General features: G+C 38.5%; 1 protein-coding gene across 3 annotated transcripts in view; it reads right to left on the bottom strand.

Moving 5' to 3' along the window:
- Positions 1-913: 913 nt before the first annotated feature.
- Positions 914-19,568, bottom strand: part of AP1S2 (adaptor related protein complex 1 subunit sigma 2) — a 57,718-nt gene continuing 39,063 nt past the window's right edge. For all 3 annotated transcript variants that reach the window (XR_011923522.1, XM_072431260.1, XM_072431242.1), the window contains one exon: positions 914-5,396. Coding sequence is in view for 2 of the 3 variants with exons in the window: in XM_072431260.1 (XP_072287361.1) it covers positions 5,349-5,396 (48 nt within the window). In the remaining variant the exon portion in view is untranslated. The remainder of the gene's footprint in view (positions 5,397-19,568) is intronic.

The following is a 19,568-nucleotide window of genomic DNA, read 5'->3' as shown; positions in this document are numbered from 1 at the left end:
TCCTAGGTGCTTAGGAAACTGAAAAAAAGCTGGTAGCATATCAAGGTCAGAGGTGACCAAAGTCATTGCAGGCAGTAAGTATGGATTAAGGATAAAAGTTCTACATGGCTCTTGTAGTTGGAAGCAGGGAGATGCTGAAGTACTGATATTTTGACAGGGCTTAAAGTTTTTAATACCCTCTAAGCATACAAAGTTGTAAAAATGCTTTTAAACAGTCACGGGGTAAATGGTGTTTTTTAAAAGATTTGTTAAAAAAAAAAAAAAATCAATTGTAGGAAGTAGGTGACTCAAACTACTCATACTGATCTTCATGGCTTGGGGGTTCAATTGAAGCTGTTTGCATGCAGAAGGTTGTCACATAGACATTGTCTATAGAAGATATAAAAGTTTAGACTTTTCCGTGAGCATATACAAACATACAGAATGATATCATCACAGTGTTTGCATTAAGCTTTACAACCAACTGCTGTGTGAGTAGCTTTTAGGTTTAAGCCATCCCAGAAATCTTGTTTTGGCTTTAAACAAAATACCAACTGGGGAATGTTTCCACTCTGTAATGTATTTACCAATCACAGCAGTGATTCATCTGGCATTCAGTAATACACAAACACTAGGATCAATTTAGCTTGAAACTAATTACCTTACCAGCATGTTTTTGGATTATGGGAAAAAACCCACACAAGCCCAACATACACACTGCATGCAAAGTAAAGTCCCAGTGTGAATTCACTTCTGAACCTCAGCATTGCAAGAAAAAAAATGCTGACCACTGTGACCCCATATTGTTCTCTCTGGGCTAGGAAAGTTCAATGGACTGCAAAAACCCCTATGTAACTGATCAATAAAGAATTGCCAATTATAACGCCACATGGAATCATTATAAGTTATTGTTAGAAAGAGATCTAGACGAAGCTGGCATAAAAATGTCTCATTTATTACAAATGAAATGACATGTAACACAGAGACAATGAGCACACAAGTTATCTGTCACAGTTACAACAAAGCTTAGTCCAGCAAAGCACACTTAGATGAAGAATAAAACTAAAAGACAATTCAAAAACAAAGCAAACATTTTATTAATACAAATTCACTGCTGAACTGCAACTCTTTCCCAGGAGAGCCCTTACAGTGTTCACCCAGAAGTGTAAAATATTCATTATTGTGCCTTACTGTCAGGGTAACACTTACCCCGGGATTCATGAAACATTTGCAATGTGTTCATGCATTCTTAGAGACTTACTGGAAAAAAGGAAAATCAATCAGCTCTGTTTAAAGAAAACGTGTTCTACTTACAGTACCAGTGCTGGTTCCCCTTTGTAAAAATGTTGCTTTATCACTTGTCAAAGCCACCTGAAGGATCTTCACATCTGACACATTTCACAGTTTGTCCATGCCTGTGTCCCATGCAACTTTCTGTGGTTTCTCCGGATGGCCCTTTATTAGCTACAGGATAGTGTGGTCACTGGGGGGTACCACGGACACTACAAGGGGTGCAGACATCATACATACCTGGAAGTGTATTGGATGTAAAGATCTTTCAGATGAAATTGTTCAACAACGAAGCAAAGATTCTATGCACTAAGCACTGGGATATGTAAGTATTACGTCCTTTACAGAATGCTTTAGATTGCTTTATTTATCAGCAGTCCCGTAAAAGAAACATGCACTGAAGGAAATAAATCTGCTGCTATTACTGACCTCTCCTAAAAGTGCTTCTTTTCTGGTTGTGAAGTTCCATGAAGACAAGTCCATGACCACCATGGCAGATTAGAATTTCTGCTTTTATCAGTGACATATTAATGAAGCCAGAAGGATAAATCAATAATTGCAGCTTACGTTCTCTCAGTGGAGGTTCCTTTAAAAGGCGGATAAGTCTACTGTTGGTTGCATAAATCATCTACAACTGGCAGATTTTTTTCAAGAGTCCAAAGCAAAGTATTTCACCATTCATGTAAGTCAGGGGTGCCCAAAAGGGGGATTGCGATCTACCGGTAGATCGCAAAGGCAACGCGAGTAGATAGCGGAGCCCTTCCTTTCCAAATAAACTCTACCACGCACAGGAGTTATTTAGTCCAAGTTTCTACTTGGTCATTTTAAAAGTAGCTTCCAAGCCAAAAAAGTGTGGGCACCCCTGATGTAAGTATTCCCAATTGGAGGAGATGTCTTACAATCAGAAGGTGTCTGTGCTTGTTTTAGGTCTCATATAGGTGCCAGTATGCAGCACCCTGTATGTGTACAGGGCTCAGAATGATGCTTCTCATACTACAATTTACAAGTTTAATCCTGAGTGAACTAGGCCTTAGCAGGAGTCACAGCCCGTTCCCTTATGGATGAGTTGTCTATATCTATCCACATTGCCCTCTTTAGCTACTTATGTTTATGGACATGTAAATGATATAACAAGACATCTGCTGTTTGCATATGGCTTATAAGACACCACAGCCTGAAATCCTTGGCCGTGCTGTAGCATCAGAGACAGTAATATTGTACCGAAAACACAAATGAGATTTGTTCACTGGATGGAATGTACAGCATGTAACAGTCATATATGCAAGTCAATGAAAACACATTTTTTTTACAGTAGCATGTGGAATGCATCACCTTCATAACTAATAACCTGAGGATCAATGGAAGAAGAAAAAGCTGGAGCTTATTTATAGTGAACATGTACCATGCAGGCCAAAACCAAATGCTTTACTGTACTGTACCCGTACCGCCATGTCTTCCCTTAGCTCCCTCACCATTCAGCCACCAGGTATGAGGAAGGACAGCCTTGTGTAAGCTTTATTCAGCTCTCCAATCTGAGCTTACACACAATTGCCTTTCCAGCCCTACGTGACATCTCTGGGTCATTCACCAGGTACCAGCACCGTCACATTGAGTCAAAGGGTTCTTCAAACCCATAAGTACCAGTTATTTTCTTTGCTTATGGCAGCTAAATAGAGTGGTAAGGGGTGAAGGAAAGGTAATAATGTGCTGCCAAAAGTCCAAGATTTAAAGTGAATCTGTAAAAGGGATTTTTGATAAAATAAGGACCCGTGTTTTGTTATGGAACTTTCCCCAGCAATGTCCTGGATTGCCCATCTCCCAGAATCTCCTATTAAATTACACAGTAATACACAGAAAATACTGAGTAATAATTAAATTAGGTTTCACCAATAAAAATAAATACTGGGTACAACATAATCTGTAATTTTAGATGCTGCAGTTTTTCGACCTCACAAGCAGGTGACAGAGACAAATTCTAAAGTTCTAGATTTCTGTCCCTAGATTTCTGGCCTTCAGAACTGGGTCCTTGTCTGTGATAATCACTTTGTTTTTTTGTAAAAATTCTTTAATAGTTACAAAAGTATTTGCAGTGTGGTAGATCACAAACCACACGGTTCGAGGGAGAAGGGTTGGGGGGTGTCCAATGGACATTTGGTAAAGGGGCTGTATGCTGTCTTAATAGCTTTTACTGAATATTCGTGTATTGTGTATCATTCCTCTACTAGATAAAAGGAGAAGGGTGAAAAAATATCTAAACAGGAAATGTAAAAATGTAAATTCTATCTGAATTGAAAATGTACCAGGGTGAGTTTTAGACATTATCACTTTAACTCACCAGATGCCTATGGTAAAGTGATCTAGTGTTTTGTGCTGTTTTTTCCGTGTGATCACTATTGAATTAATAAAGTGGTTATTGATTAGTGAAACTAACTATAGATGGGCTTGGGGGGTCTCCAACAGATGACTGAATGTTGGAGGTCTCCCACAAACCAATAACTGGCTGACAGGGGTCTTCCAAAAACCCATGACTGGCTAAGGGGGGTCTCGCACAAACCGATGACAGGCTGTTGGGGACTCCAACAAAGGTTTTTTTCCTTAGTCCCCAATCAGATATAAACTTAGCCAAGGGGAAGTTCAAGTAAGAATGTTTATTTATTTTAATCTTAAGTAACAATAGGTGAGTCTGTGCTCTCCTGACAGACCTGACTAGCTAGATTATATTTATTACCTTTTATATCATCAACTAAATTTAGGAGTAACAGATGCTTCCAAATTATAAGAGTATTACACTGCAGCGTGGGAGTTCAATGGTGTACAGTTACAATTATGATGCCCCTCTCTTTGTATTTTAAGTGACCCTTTAATAGGAAAAAAGAAAACAAGCTAATGATTGGATATAAAGGGACCTCTTGGTTAAATCTGGGTTGTTCTGGCAGACCTGACACCTAATGATAGTATTGAAGCTGGCTGCTAGGACCCCCACATTTCTAATGGATATCATTGGCTAACAGTAATGTATAAGAAGCAGGAAGGAGCGGGCACCCAATAGTAGGAAGTGCCAAGGCAGAATACCCATACCTGGTTCCCATACCTGCCTGGCTCCCATACCCATACCTGGTTTCCCTTTCTGAATTTTTTTCGAAGAAAAATGCAGACAAGATTTATTGTACGAGCAAATTGCTACTCTCTTCCCCTAGGAGAGTGTTATCTGTACCCTCCTCCCCCCATAGACATGAACATGACTGCCTGAAGAGAAAAGAAGAGTTCCAAGTGCTGTGCTGTTAGTTTGGAATGTTTTGGGTTGGTTACGGACATGATACATATAAATACCATCCGTTTTTAAAGCAAAGTCATACTTCACAGTCTGTGAGATCAATGCCTCTAAAGACAGAGCTGTTCCTTAATTTGCATCTAGAGATTTTAGAAGAACTTAAATCACTTCCAAGTGAGGCCATGTCTGTATGCAGGATTTCAAAAAATGTAATCCATTTCATAAGCTTGCCCTTTGAAGCTATTCCCGTACAGTGGTCTCAGGCAACATCAAAACCCCGGGGTATTTCCAATCAGCGTTTGCTGCGAACCGTCACACACATTCTTTGGTTTATTTGGAAGAAAGAAAAACAAAATTGTGCGGTAAACAGTTTTTATAATCCCTTTATGTAATAAAATGACCTGTCATGGGTAAGGGCACAGTCTTTGGTTCTTAAAAAAAAATCTTTAGTCTACTTTTCTCATCAATATATGTCACACTCTGATCTAGATTACAGGCAGTGTCTGAAAGAGATAATACTACTTCCCTCATATGGACCCAAAATGTAAAAAAAAGAAAAACAAATCTATTTCCTTTAAAATGTATCATGGATATAGCAAAATCAAACTGTCCAAGTCCCTTTGTATGAGTTTTGATCACTGTACTGACATTTTATGGAGATTTTTTTTTTCATTGAGGAATCAACTAAAGCAGCTTAGCAGTACATTAATACTGACAGACAGCATCGTACACTATAGGTTTAACACTGAGGTGAAGGCAGTGGACATTAATGTGACAACGAAGAGGCATCGCTGATGGGACCTGAGGTTTATGTCAGTCCAATCTCTTCCAGAACGCTTCGTGGTGTCTCTGCTTCCTGCGGAGGAAACACAAAGAGAGCTACAATTACTCCCAGAATACTATAGGTAGCAGCAGGGCAGAAGCAAATCACAGTATGGCAGTAATAGACAAACTCAATTTATGATTATTATTATTAATAATATTTTAAGCAATGAGAAGAATACCATGTTGTACACACTAACTGTACTCTTCTCTGGTGATGTTCAGCATTCAACCAGCAAACAACTATTCATCCCTGTGAGAGATCTGTTCAGGTTGATTTTGTCTATGGCTACTTTATCCCTAAACTTTGTACTTTATCCCTAAACTTGGTACATTGGAGGTGAGATGACAGTTCTTTCATTAAAAGACACAATAAAATATTAAGCCTGGGCTCATGATTCATAGTTAAGCTGTAGGCAGTCCATGAAGACCACAAAGACATAATATGAAAATTTTTGTTCCATGATATGGATGCTTTAAAACCCCAACCAGACATAATGACACAACAAAATATAATATTATTTACAAAGATTATCATTTCACTGCTCTGCATTCAAACATAACATCTATTGGAAAAGTGGAATTGCACTTAAAGGATGCTAAAAGTCTTTCTCAATTTCAAAGAGCACATTTATTTATTTTCAATTACATATGGAATCTGTTTACTGTGTTTTTTGCATGAAAACATTAGCAGAATAATCAATTATATATATGGAAGAATTAGTCCACCGATATGGCCATGGAAATTTGTAGCAGGAAAATACATTACTACAGTTTCTTAGCCAATTCCATCCCCTGCTACCAATACTCAGCACTAAGGAGAAAAGAAGTATTCACATAAATAATAGAATCTTTACATTAACATTGAAGGAAGACTTACTTTAGCATCCTAATACAAGGGCAGAGCAATGAAAGGGAAAAAAGATGACATTAAAATAGCAATTCTGAAACAATTGGAAGAACATCATCAAAACCCAGTCATAACCAAAATCACCATAGAAAGTAAGGCCTTATTAATGATTAGCCCGGATTGGCTGTGGAAACCCCCAAAACTGGGTATTTATTCGATGTGATCCACCTGGACATTACTAGCTCCAACTACCTGCTACATACACATTACCGGACTGCTGATTGCGTAAATAATCAGGGATTCCAAAAACATGCAGTTATGTTAATTGGCTTCCCCCAAAAATTGACCATAGACTGTTAATGACATATGACTTAATACTGCCTGTGGTATGGAAACAATTGGTAAAACTGGTTCTCTGAACAATACCAGAAAATAGAATCCATTGCATTATTGAACCTGAAATGAATGCAGAGTAATAGCGGATGTATCAGATGAGTAGAAAAGCTTGTCACCTGCCAGCATGCTGCAGAGAAGGATTATGTGGGTAAACCATGATCACGGTAACGAGTTTTGACACTTGTCCGCTGAGTCAGAACCAGAGCTCTCTGATCAGTGGCAAGTAAGAGGTTTATATAGGTCTGTTTTGGTTGGGAGAATATCGGACCTCTGGTATACGACAGAGAGCAAAGGTCCCATGCTACTGCTGGCTGGGATAAGCTTCATCTTTAAGATATTAAACATATGTTATATCGATGCACCTAACCGACCTGGAACAAATTTCGCTTATTCAACCCAAATCTTCAGTTGCGTTTTACACAACCACCTACCCCCACCAACTGGAAAATAAAACTTTTGAAGGTAAAAAGTGCTTTATATTAAGTATCATAAACAAATTTGTGATATCCTTTCACCATATGCAAAACATTTCTCTTCACAAATATTTGACCAGCTTGCCTATGAGTGTTTACACTGTGCATACGTATAAACAACAGATGCTGGAACCAATGTGTCTCATTATCCAAGAAGAGATGAAGACAAGGAAACATACGATTGGCACCAACTGAAGTTTGTATTGATGAATGAACATTGTCATGTAAAAGCTTTAATAAGTCAGTGCCAATAGTACTACAAGTCTCTTTGTCTTGTTTTCTTTGCATTTCCTCCAGTGCCGTGTGGGAGAAGTGGACCCAGGAACAGTCACTGGCATTCAGTCTATTTGGAAAGTGATTATTGCCAAAAATATTGGTTGGTTTTTCTATAGTGAATTTACAATTACTGAGGAACATTATCTATCAATTGGTGAAGGATTGTTCCCGCAACCATATTTAACATTTTTGTGACCTAACTTCCAACAAAAAGTTAGCTGCACTAAAAGACTTTCACTATCCTCATTTGCTTTTAGTTTGCCTCATCAGATGATAAAAAACCCAAGGGGCCTGATTTAATAAAGCTCTCCAAAGGATGGAGAGGATAAAACTTCATCAGTGAAACTGGGCGCTCCAACAAACCTGGAATAGATCTGGTTGAGGACTGAAAACATTAGTCAACAAATAGGAAATTACTTTGCTACTCAGGTTTGCTGCATTACTTAGTTTGGGGAGGTGGGACTTGTAGCCACAGGAAATCATTGGTGAGCAATTGTAAGTCTGTAACAGAAAACTAAATTGAATTGGGTCAGACAGCTGCACAAATGAAGGGAAGCACAGCTACACAACAGTTTTTTGTATATAAACATTTGAGTTCCAAAGGTAATACGTTGTACCTAGGCTAGGCCTAGGCGGTCGAGAATGAATGGGACCACAAAGCCTCCTGGATACCTACGTCAGGCATCCCGGGAGGATCTTGGGCGCTCCTTTTGCGCATGCCCGAGCATCTCGGGCATGTGCATAATGAGCCTTTTTGCTCAAAAAGAAAAACTTGCGGCTTCTGGCTGCTCTTTCTAAACATACCCGACAAGAGGCATTTTCCTACATTAGGGGAAATAGATGCCAATCTCACACATGCAGAGTGAAATTGCCACTGTTTTTTTGCCCCCTTTACCACAGCCTACATGACCTTAGTTCACGCCTGCGCAGTGTGAGATCAGATGACTTAGCTAGAAGAAGAAAGAAGATGAACTACGATGGGAGAGGAAGCCAGTGGACGAAGGAGAACACCAGGACCACAAGGGAGCGTATTGAAGACTTCTCCAGCATGACTGAGGGATCTGCGGAATTAAAGGTGTGATTTTTTTTTTATTTTCCATTTAGTTCCGCTTTAATAAAATGATGGAATTCCTGTGCTCTGGGCACAACTACCCCATAATGAAGGTTGGGTAAGATAACAGGAAATATTTTATCCTTAATATCACTAGAAGAATATTGTGGTGCTTTACATTTTCAGGACTTCTTAATAATGTGATATTCCATTCAGAAGAATGCTTGTTGTTCAGCCATCAAAGCCGACTCCAAAACTGGGATATGAGAAAAAGGTCAACTTGCTGCCTAACATGTAACTATGTGTTCTGATTAAATGGCAGATTTTATTTAAATGTTTCCTTGATTTAAATAACAACTTTAAATAAATGTCTAATAAGTCTTTTTGTGCAAGAATACACTACTGGGAATCTTATCAATCACAATGATGTAAATAGGAAAATGGAGATACATAAAATTCCCAAAAATATCAATCTTCTTTTGTGTAGGGCTATGTGTATGTTCCCTCAGTGACTGTGTGCTAAGTGTCACATGGCAAGAATTCACATTACTATACTAAATATAGAACAATGCATTCGTTCACACAAAAGGCTTTGCACAACCTCACACAGAGTAAAATCTTTGATCCGTCGAAAAATGTTTATCCGGCCAGCTACAGAAACAAAAAGCCTTTTATAATTCTTTTACTTGGATGCTGGGAATGTCGGATTGACTAAAGGTTAGGATTCCGAAGCAGAATGGTATTAACCTGCAACAGTGATACCCATAAGGATTGCAGAGAGGAAACATATTACTGTTCGGCATGCCAATAAAGGTGATTTAGAAGAGGACTCTTTTCAATTATAAAACGTGTTTGTCCTAAAAAAAACTACATGTTCATAAATTACAATCAATTTATAGTTAATGTAACAGTCACATATTATTACCTTGTAATAATTTAAGAAACAAAATAACTCATGAGGTCATGAAAAAGCATAACATGAATAACTATTCCCATGTATAAAGAAAAACTTCATGCTCCAGGGTGCAGCTACAACTTTTTCTCAGGATATCACAGCCAAACTAATCCAAACCAGAAATAACAAGCTATCTCAAGTGCTTTTGTTCTACATGTGCTTTGTTATCAGAAAACTGGAATGATGGTACCATACTAAATATTTATTTGTATAAAATACTGAACAACATAGGAGCTTGGCTCCCGATGTAATGCAAAGCTGGTGACGTGTTATACATTATTCTACTTTTCAGCTAAACAAGAATCCCTCTTAAGATCTAAATTCTAGGATTAAGCTGTCACTCCTATCGGGCTGTGTAAAATGCAAAGTAATAGATAAATAAATAAAAATCACAGCTTTCATACTCCAGAGGTTGCCTTGATGTCCCTCTGCACCTGTCCAGGTCACATATATTATATTATATAATCAAGGTTTTATTATAAATCCATGGTGTATTTGCTGGTTTAACTTGAGCCAAGGTAGACAATATAGACTTATTACTATTAGACAGTATTTATATAGCGCCAACATATTACACAGTGCTGTACATTAAATAGGAGTTACAAATGACAAGACAGATACAAACAATTAAACAACAGGAGGAGAGGACCCTGCCTAGAAGAGCTTACAATCTAAGAGGAGTAGAAGTAGCAAACAATACGGTTTGTCTACATTTTAGCAATCTGATTTGTATGATCCTAGTCAACCAAACATTAGCCCAAAACCATTCATCTGCTCTATATCTGAACCCAGTTCTGGTGCCATATGTGTGGTTAGGAGTGCAAAGTATGCCAAAACTGACTAAATGAAATTTCAAATCCTTGAGCAGGTAAAAAAAGTTTTATTATAATTCCATGGTGTATTTACTGTTTTAACTTGAGTCAAGGTAGATAATATACATTATGATCAGATAGGTAGTGCTATTTTATTGCAGAAGGGACATCACCTGTCTACAATAAAGGGTCTGCATGGTCACAATTTTATAACTTTTGGATTTAGTTCTAAATAAAGCCCAATGATTGAATATATGCAAAGCAAAAAAAAACACCTGCAGATATGATCGTTAGTTCCAGTCCTGGAAGGCCACACATAAACCAGGCTTTGGATCAAGCAAGATTTTAATCATAACCTGACTCCTTGTAAACCATATTATACTTCATTATTGCTGTCTGTTACAGAAGTACTGAAAATGTGTGCGGATCATCTGGAGGACTGGAGTTGAGGACCCTGCTATAGGCAATGTCTAGTCCTTTGCCCTCCACTTGTCTCTTCAGGACATGACTTTCAAAGTTCCGAATTTTATGCACCGAAATAATTATAAAAAAAACTCCTTTATGCCACCTTTGGCTTTTTTTAAACTAATGTAAGTATTAATTTGGTAAAAGGTACATGGGGGTCACGTACAATCCAAAAGCTTGGTGTCATATGAAGGTGGAGAACTCATATGAATAATAATGGAGCCCAAGTCTGTCTAATATGAGTACAAAATACTAAAATTAGACTCCTGTAGTAGAGTGAAGTAGACAGCTAATCATTTCCAGTTAACAAGACATGAAATTATAAAAACGAACAATATGACTTCAGGGACAGAAACGCTATCAACAACAGGTACCAAATAACCTCTGCTGTCATTCATTGATTGCAAATACAAACCAACATCTTGTTCAGAATGTTTCTTTATTTACTGTATGTGACTATAGTATGTGACAGACTGCGGGGGGAATGTAAAAAGAGATGTGTTTGGTACAGTATGCAAAAAAATCAATTCATGAAGACTAAATATGAAAATGTTGCTAGTATAAAATGCTGGTAAAGGTTAANATTGTCAGCTAGGGTGTTATAACTGTGGTACCTACTGATTATCCATTGAAGAGATTTTACCTCCCTTCTTGTCCCAGCACCCACCATTACTATGAAATATTTCCCCAATGGATTAACAGGAACCAATGAAAACCAGACAGAGTTTTTCTCAATCCTGTGCATTAGAAGCTTCAGCAAGTCTGGGATGTCCAGTATCCACTATTCCCTCCTCCCCAGCTGACCTGTCCTTGTCCTGCCCTTAATATATTGCATTTCAGTTTTTTTATAAATGGAGGCTTAGCATTACATATAGGTGTTACCTAGGGTGATCTGAATGCAAATGCATTCTGTCCAGGAACGTCCTCCTCTGCTCCAGACACCTGCACATGAAGACATTTTGATAACTGCATAACCCTTTTCAATAGCCAGCCCACGGCCTTGCATTAAGGAGTAAGGTATTGAGAAAAGAACTAACGTAAAGTGATCTGATGTGCTGGGAGATGATTTGCTTCTAAAGCTGTCCAAAAAAAATAAATTATAAGAGCTTGACCATGAATACATTTACGTAGTTTAGTTAGCTCAGCTGGGTTTCTGATATATTGCTGATCAGATCCCAATGTTTTTAACAGATAGAAGTGGTAAAATCCCCATCATTTAGACCAGTGGTCGCCAATTGTAAGGAGCTGAGGAATTTTGCTGAGATCAGTAGTCAAATTATTTTTGTGCTTTTGCTATGTTATGTCAAACTAGTTGTACTCTTCCTATCAGCAAACTAAGATCTGCTCCCCCTCTACCTTGGAACTCTCCCCTTCCTTCCTTTATCTGTTCCCTTGACATGAATATCCTGTACTAAGAGAACCACAACGCAATTTAATGTCTGCTAGTTGTCTGTAGTCATGCAATCATGCACTGATCATGCCTTTGAACTGGTATATAAGCTGTGTGCAAACAATAAAGTTTTGAGAGTGATCTAACTACATGCTTGAGTTGTGTGTGTGTTACGTCCTAACACACACACAACTCAAGATTGCCTTGACACCAACCTTTCAAACCTCACGGACCACTAATGTCAGGGACACCATACCGCACATGCGCGGGGAGCCGCGTGTCACTCAAAGGGGAAGAAACTTCCCCATAGTGACATCATGATGCCAGAACCCGCCCACCCTCCCATCGCAGAGATACAACTAGCCGACCACCCTGAGCCTGCGATCCATCAGGGGGCATTGTCCACGCCTCTGGCTGGTGGGCCCCCCCACTCCCCCCACCCCCAGGCGGGTTCCTTTTCCAGACCCTGCTGGGTGGCGCACTGGCCAGAGCCGTGGGCCACCAAAATTTTCTTGCGGACCACTGGTTGGCAAATGCTGATTTAGAACACATATGAGGTCAAGCCACCTCATTGGCATGTATATCTGTACAGATGTTAGACAAGTTGATTAAAATAAACTATTAGTGATATGCAAACATTCTCTATGAACCACTGAGCAGCACAATGGCATACATGTGGTAATGATACGATTATTCTTGGACCATGCCAGAGGACTTGGTAAGAGATTTGGGTAGCCACTTCCTTTCCACACACAAGAGGATACGTCCTACCCAATCATTTACCGACTGTATATACATTAGCTAACAAATAATCATCAGAGTAACAAGTGTGTGAGGATGGGTGTTTTTTTTAAAGTGCAACTAATTAAAAAAAAATCTATACTTGTTTGGGTCCTGTGCCATCCTAAAATCAGCCTTCGCCTGAGCCTGGTAAAGACAGAAGGGCAGGGGAGCGGTTAAAAATATTCTTTTACCCTGCATAAAAGGGTTGTGTACTCTTTTATGTAAAATAAACATGTGATTGATATATCTGCTTTACCTGAGAATCCTCATTCGTTGTATTGGTTGTTTTTGAACAAATATAGATTAAGTACATCTTAAGGACATCTCTGTTTTCAACTACGTGAATCTGGTATGTGTACGCACCTTTACCAATGATCATGTTTGAGCCTGGAAGAAATGCTGTCAGGCTGTAGGATGCAGCAACAGGCCTCAGCCATTATTTTATTATTTTCATTGCAGGGATAGGAGGTAAAAGTGTTAATTGGTAATATTTTGTGATGACTTTAGATGATATCCTGACTTTAAAACTTTATAAAGCAGAATGACTTCAGTTGTAACAACAAAAACTCTCCCCCTCCCCACCCCATCAAGAAATAGATAAAAAGCCCCCACTTGTCACCACATTTCTATTAGAAGATACCATTTACCAAGCGTACAGTTACTTGTACTCTCTAGGTAATGTTCCGCTGTTAGAGACGGAAGGAAGCTCAAACTCTTTGTAAAATGATTTCTTCTGACAGAAGGTGACAGCGCCCTGACTAAATATAAGTATGCAGTGATGGCATTAGGAAAGAACCTTGTGTAAATTTGTGATTGCCACACAGGAAATGTCTGCATTTACATTCACTCTTAGCAAGTTAAGTCTGCAAAGTTGACATTAATTGAAATTGAATGCAGCGATGGTGGAACATGACATTTAACAATAAGCTGACAGATGAACTCTGGCAAAATCTACAACTAAATTGAATCAGCCGGAAAAGAAATTATCTGATTCGGAGCAAATGGGCTTAATGGTGAACTTTTTTTTTTTAGCAAACATTTATGTAAAAGAAAGATTTTTTTTAAGTGAATCTTGAGCAAAACATTTCTGGATAGAACAAGGAACATTTTATTAAAAGGTCCGGTTTAAAGGGAAAATGAAATTAGCATTATGTATGCACAATTTTGATTTATTTAGTTTTAGCCATAAGAAGCAATATAATCTACAGTAACTACTAGGTACAACCAGGTATTTAAAGTACATTAAAAAGCTTGACTTTATTTAAACTAAAAAAGTTTTTTTCATCGTACAGGAAAGTAAAACTTTACTTTTCATCAGCAGTAATACCAAAACATAGGCAGTAAAACAAAGTTCCAACCTGGCCTAAGTCACTCATAATACATCCCAGGGTTTGTTGCCTCTTCTACAGCAGGTTTTCACTGAGTTTATCTGTAAAGTGCTGTCAGTTTAGCTCAAATACTCACTTTCCCTCTCTCCCCGAGTCACATCTGGTCTCAGGCTCCAAATCCATCCACCAGTCTTAGGCTGCGTACGCACGTTAGACTTTTGTCGTTGGAAAGAATTATTCGTGATCCTTTCCAATGACAAAAGACTGAAAGATGCATGAACGAGCGCTGTACATACAGCATCATTCTTCTCTTCACTTGCATTGCGGTCCTTCATCGTTCTCTATTAATGGATCCATCTCAGATGGCCACTGTACACATATCAGATGTGTATGAAGCCTTAACCTGCAATTCCCTGTTATTAGGATTTGACAGGAGTGTTCTAACAACCATTCATTCATGGTCTGGAAGAGGGATGGAGTATGGCCACCCATTCCTTTCAAGACGCCCTGGGCCTTGGATCCCTAAATAAAGAACTGCTAATCTGTCGCTTCACAATTACTTGCTGCCTTATCCTGGCCCTTTAATTCCTTTCCTAGGTACAACAGAAGGAGATGCTGCCAAAAGCTCACTAGATTTGGCCTCACATTCCTTACTGCTAATGCTATTTACTGACACAAATAGAACTGGATGGCTCATTCCAGGAATATAAAACATTTAATTAGAATAACGGTTCAGAAACCCATAAACTAAACCCACAACTAAAAAAAAAACTATAACCGCATGAAAACCATTTAAACTTCCATTTATTGTCCCTTTAATAATCTCAGTATTCAGCCACGACTAACCCCCAACAAAAAGATCTGCTGAACATTTGAGTCAGCACGTCTTTAGCTTCAGTAGCCACATGACTGGCAGGTATATTACTCGCTGACTATACATTTTTTAAAAGCTTAAAATATTTACAAGCGACTTAATGTGTATATCATTAAAAATAAAATGTCATCATAAAAGGAAGAATCCGCTAAAACACATGGGGTACACAGCCTACTGTGCCTGTGCTTCTGATATGCATCTTAGACACCTTTATGCTCTTATTTCTGGTATACATGGTGATTAATAGACTTGTTATTTGTTTAATATTTGGAAATAAAAATATAGGTCAGGGGGTTCTGAGCACTGACTGAAATTTCTCCTTTTCACTAATGTAACTTTTTTCATGGGGCTCATTGCAACTTTTTATCTACAGGTGGATCGCAATCTTCCGGTAGATCGCAAAGGCAATGCGAGTAGATCTAGCAGCCCTGCCTTTCAAAATAAATTCTACCCTGCACAGGAGTTATTAAGTCCAAGTTTTTATTGTTGGTAGATCATTTTGACCTGGTCATTTTAAAAGTAGCTCGCAAGCCAAAAAAGTGTGGGCACCCCTGCTCTACTTGAATACAGATAATGCCTAATATTTGCGCACATGATATATGATACATGAGCAATTTTGTTTTTCAATGTTAATAACATTCTTTTTCTTTTTCAATCTGCAGCCAGCAAATATTTTCTAAAACTGACCCCCCTGTAACTATGACAACAATACTCTCTGTACAGAACGTTCCACAATTTCCACCAGTTCCAGTTCAAATGGACTAACATTTTGGAGTTGATTTGGGTTTAGGCAGTTCACTTAGCAAAGAGATAATTCACATAGCTTAGTGAATGGGGTGAAGCTTTACTGACTTCATCTAATCACGTGCAAACAAAAATCATGTTTTTTCTTTTTATCATTTTCATTTTCTTTTTTTTTTAGTTTTATTCTTTACTATTATTTTCACCATTCTCCATTGGGCTCAGTAACCTGCATCTTGCACTACACTTTGATTGTGCTGCTTATTCTCCATATGTACAAGGACAAATTCTGGGGAACCCAGTTAAAGCGAACTACACTGAAAAAAAAAATCACACTTACCTTTAATTCCGCAGATCCCTCAATCGGGCTGGAGCTTTCTGGGTCCTGCGATCTTGCACTGCGCAGGCATGAGTTTGAGTGACATAGCCTGCTGTAAGGAGGGAAAAGAGTGCAGATCTCACTGCGCATGTGTGAAATCGCCATATTTTTTCTTCATTGTAGGAAAATGCCCCTTCTGCGCATGCCCAATCTCGGGCATGCGCAGAAGGAGCAGCCAGGAGCCTCCCGAAGGTGCAAATACATTGGTATGCCCGAAGGAAACCCACGTGAACATAGGGAGAAGCAAGTTTCTGTTAATTACTGCTCACTACATACTATTGCCTGTCTCCCCCATTTAGCTGTCAATATAAGAAATAACTGCATGCCTTGCTGTACTTTATCTCCATATCAAAAGCGGGTGCCATCTACAACATAGTTTATCAAAGCCCTTACACTGTTAATTTTATTCACCTGTGCTTAATCATTAAATTCTCAGTTAAACTAGAGCTGTACTTTAAATATATTCTTTGACCTATACCATGCCAGGAATTAGAGGATTAGAAATAAATGCACATAGGCTTAACTCTCTAATCCTGAAGTTCACATGGGGTCCTGGACATTTTTATCCAACCTAGTGCAGAAATGTTAAAAGTTCCATTTATCAATTCTTCCCATTTATCTCAGTTTGTTCATGAACAAAAATAAAAGTTTGACTAAAGTTGCTGCTTTTCTTATTCAGTTTGACTAAAGTTGCTGCTTTTCTGATTCAGTTGGTTGGCTTTGTTCAGCAGTTACAATGCTACTGTCACACCTTGAAGAAGAAAGGGATTCTTGTTCATAATATTTCTTTACACAACTTTATCAGCGCGTGGCATATTGCAAAGCATAACAAAAACAGGAGGAAATAAAAAAAGTAAACAGTTCTATTAAAGATGGGCCAACAAAAACAATGTTGCAGGCGGATAGAAATGCATTCTTTTAAACAGAAATAGTTGTGTACATATACTTCCAATGAACTTTTACTTTTAACAAAATAAGTTACATTTGTCCTTAATCAGAGGTTTGAGCCTTTTTAACCATGTGGAATATTTTATGATGCTCAATAAAAAGTTAGCTGTTTTGATCTCTGCTCCTCTTGCATAAACCTCACGTTTCTTAAAACTTTTTAACATGGGGGAAATAACTTTCAGGACTTAAGGGCGGGAACCCCCTTTTATAATTACTATATCTGTAGCTCACAGTACATTAGTTTGGTGGTCAGTGGGAAGAATGTCATCCTCACAGATAGCTAAAAAGATCATTGGTGTCAGTTAAACTGACCTAAGAAGCATAAATTACTTATTGTTTAAGGATCCCTAGAAACCTCTAGAAACCTTGTTGAGAAACACTGTGCTAGACTGAAAGCTCAACAGGCAAGGAACCTGTCAGGGCAGAAATATTCATACTGATACAAGCTTTGGAGGTTGCCAGCTCATTTTGATTCATAACTTCATAAGTGACTAACATACTTTGTATTATATTAATTATAGCTGGATTCCCATAAGACCTGAAAGGGGGTTCCCCCGTGTTAAAAAGGACAAGAAACACTGGTCTGGCATTTATCTTGTAGACGTGGCTGACCTGCTGGCTAATAAGCATAGATTCTGAATAAACCCCATTGTCTGCCAATGAAAATGCAGACCACCACACTGCTCATGAAGGAGGGCACACAGCACAAAATCATGTATTGGAAACCCAATGAATAACCCCCTGAACTAAAATCAGATTTTTATTGAATTACATATTGAGGCAACTTCCTCTATTCGTTCCCATTACGTCTGTCTTAAATACAGGTGTACCACAAAAACAATTCCAAACTGAGCTCAAAATAATGACACAGGGACAAAAGCCCTAGTACCCTGGGGAAAGGGGGGTCCACAAAGCCTGGACCCATAAGATATGGAATGTAAAAGGATTGGTATCATTCAAAACAGAAAGGCCCAGTACTGGACCCCAGAGCGGTGAGCACATGGGGAACAATGGTGGGGATATAGCAAATAGTTTTTAAAAACGGATGAAGGCAGTGGAATAAAAGCTTGACATGGGCTTTATAATATAGACTGATATCATGTACAACAAAGAGATAATTTATTCAGTTTTACCACTAAGCAAATACCTAAACTTTAGATGGAAATTACACTGGAGAAAAAGTTATTAAGGAGTAAACTCATGCAGTACTGAAACAAATTGCCAGGGTCATTAAGTAGTTAGGTGCAATCAAAAATGTATAATTGCTTTCTCTGTTTCAGTTAATTTGATACTCAGTCGAAAGATTGTCACCAATTTAAATTAATAGGGGTTATCTAATGTCACAGTGCAAAAAGTAATGATGGTGCATTGCCCACATCATGCAGAAAAAATATAAGAAATCATCTTTCTGTGGTTTAGGTTCAACTCTAACCAGCCTAACATTTAACTTTGAATGGGGTGAGGGGAAAGTATTTTATTTTTATTTATATATTTTTTATTATTATTATTGTTGCCTGCATGCTTTTTGATGAGCTCTCTCTTCAGTTCCACCAAGAGTAAGGCTATGTTCACAAGTTAGATTTTTGTCATTGGAAAGAATCTTTCACGATCCTTTCCAATGACAAAAGACTGAATGATGCATGAGTGAATGCTGTACATTCAGTGTCGTTCTGCTCTATGGTGAGGGGAAGAACAAGCTAGCGGCACCCTGCTGCGCTCTCTTCCCGTCACTTGCATTCAGGCAAATCATCTTTTGTGGATCAGCCAGGACGGAACCATGAACGACGTTGGACGGCCATCAGATTCTCGCCTGATACTAGCACTGAGGCGATAATCGGACGAGAATCATCTGACATGTGCACGTATCTTTACTTGTACAGTAAGTGAAAACATGTATCTTCCAATGGGAACCCAGGCAATATATCCTGCAGTCCTGCATCAGAATAGGACGTTGGAAAATGTTCCAAATGGACATACATATATTAGCTGTCTGTTTGGTGCCACGACTACTTCTCCTAGACATGCATGTAGTAAAGAACAAAAATACAGGATGACAATCGAAAATCCATCCATCAATATTCTAGTTCCTTCACTTTTCCAGAATGAATTTTGGAGCGTATTTTTAATACAGGTACTGTAGTACACTGTTTAGCCACTTACGTTTTGATGGCGCTGTTCTGCAGAAACAGCTGTTATTCTTGCTTGCTAAACTAAATACATGTTGAGATGTCACTGCTGCCTGCTCCCTGAAACTATGCCAGATGTTTGGGGGTGCTGCAAGAGGAAGGCTGGCCTGTGTGTGGAGGTGAGCATAACCTAGCATATTGCGGGATTTTTGTCAACCTGTACATCATTTTTATGTTTTAGGCATTCATTTTAGTTACTCTTTAGTTACTCTTAACAAAAATAAGTTAAATGGCTGCATATGTAAATGCATTTGGTAAAATCTCATACAGGCTTTAGCAAGTCATTTCAGAAGTAATTT

The sequence above is a fragment of the Pyxicephalus adspersus genome, chromosome 1 (assembly GCF_032062135.1).
Source record: "Pyxicephalus adspersus chromosome 1, UCB_Pads_2.0, whole genome shotgun sequence".
NCBI lineage: Eukaryota > Metazoa > Chordata > Amphibia > Anura > Pyxicephalidae > Pyxicephalus > Pyxicephalus adspersus.
Note: the sequence above shows the minus strand (reverse complement) of the source record. Positions and strands in the feature narration are given on the sequence as shown.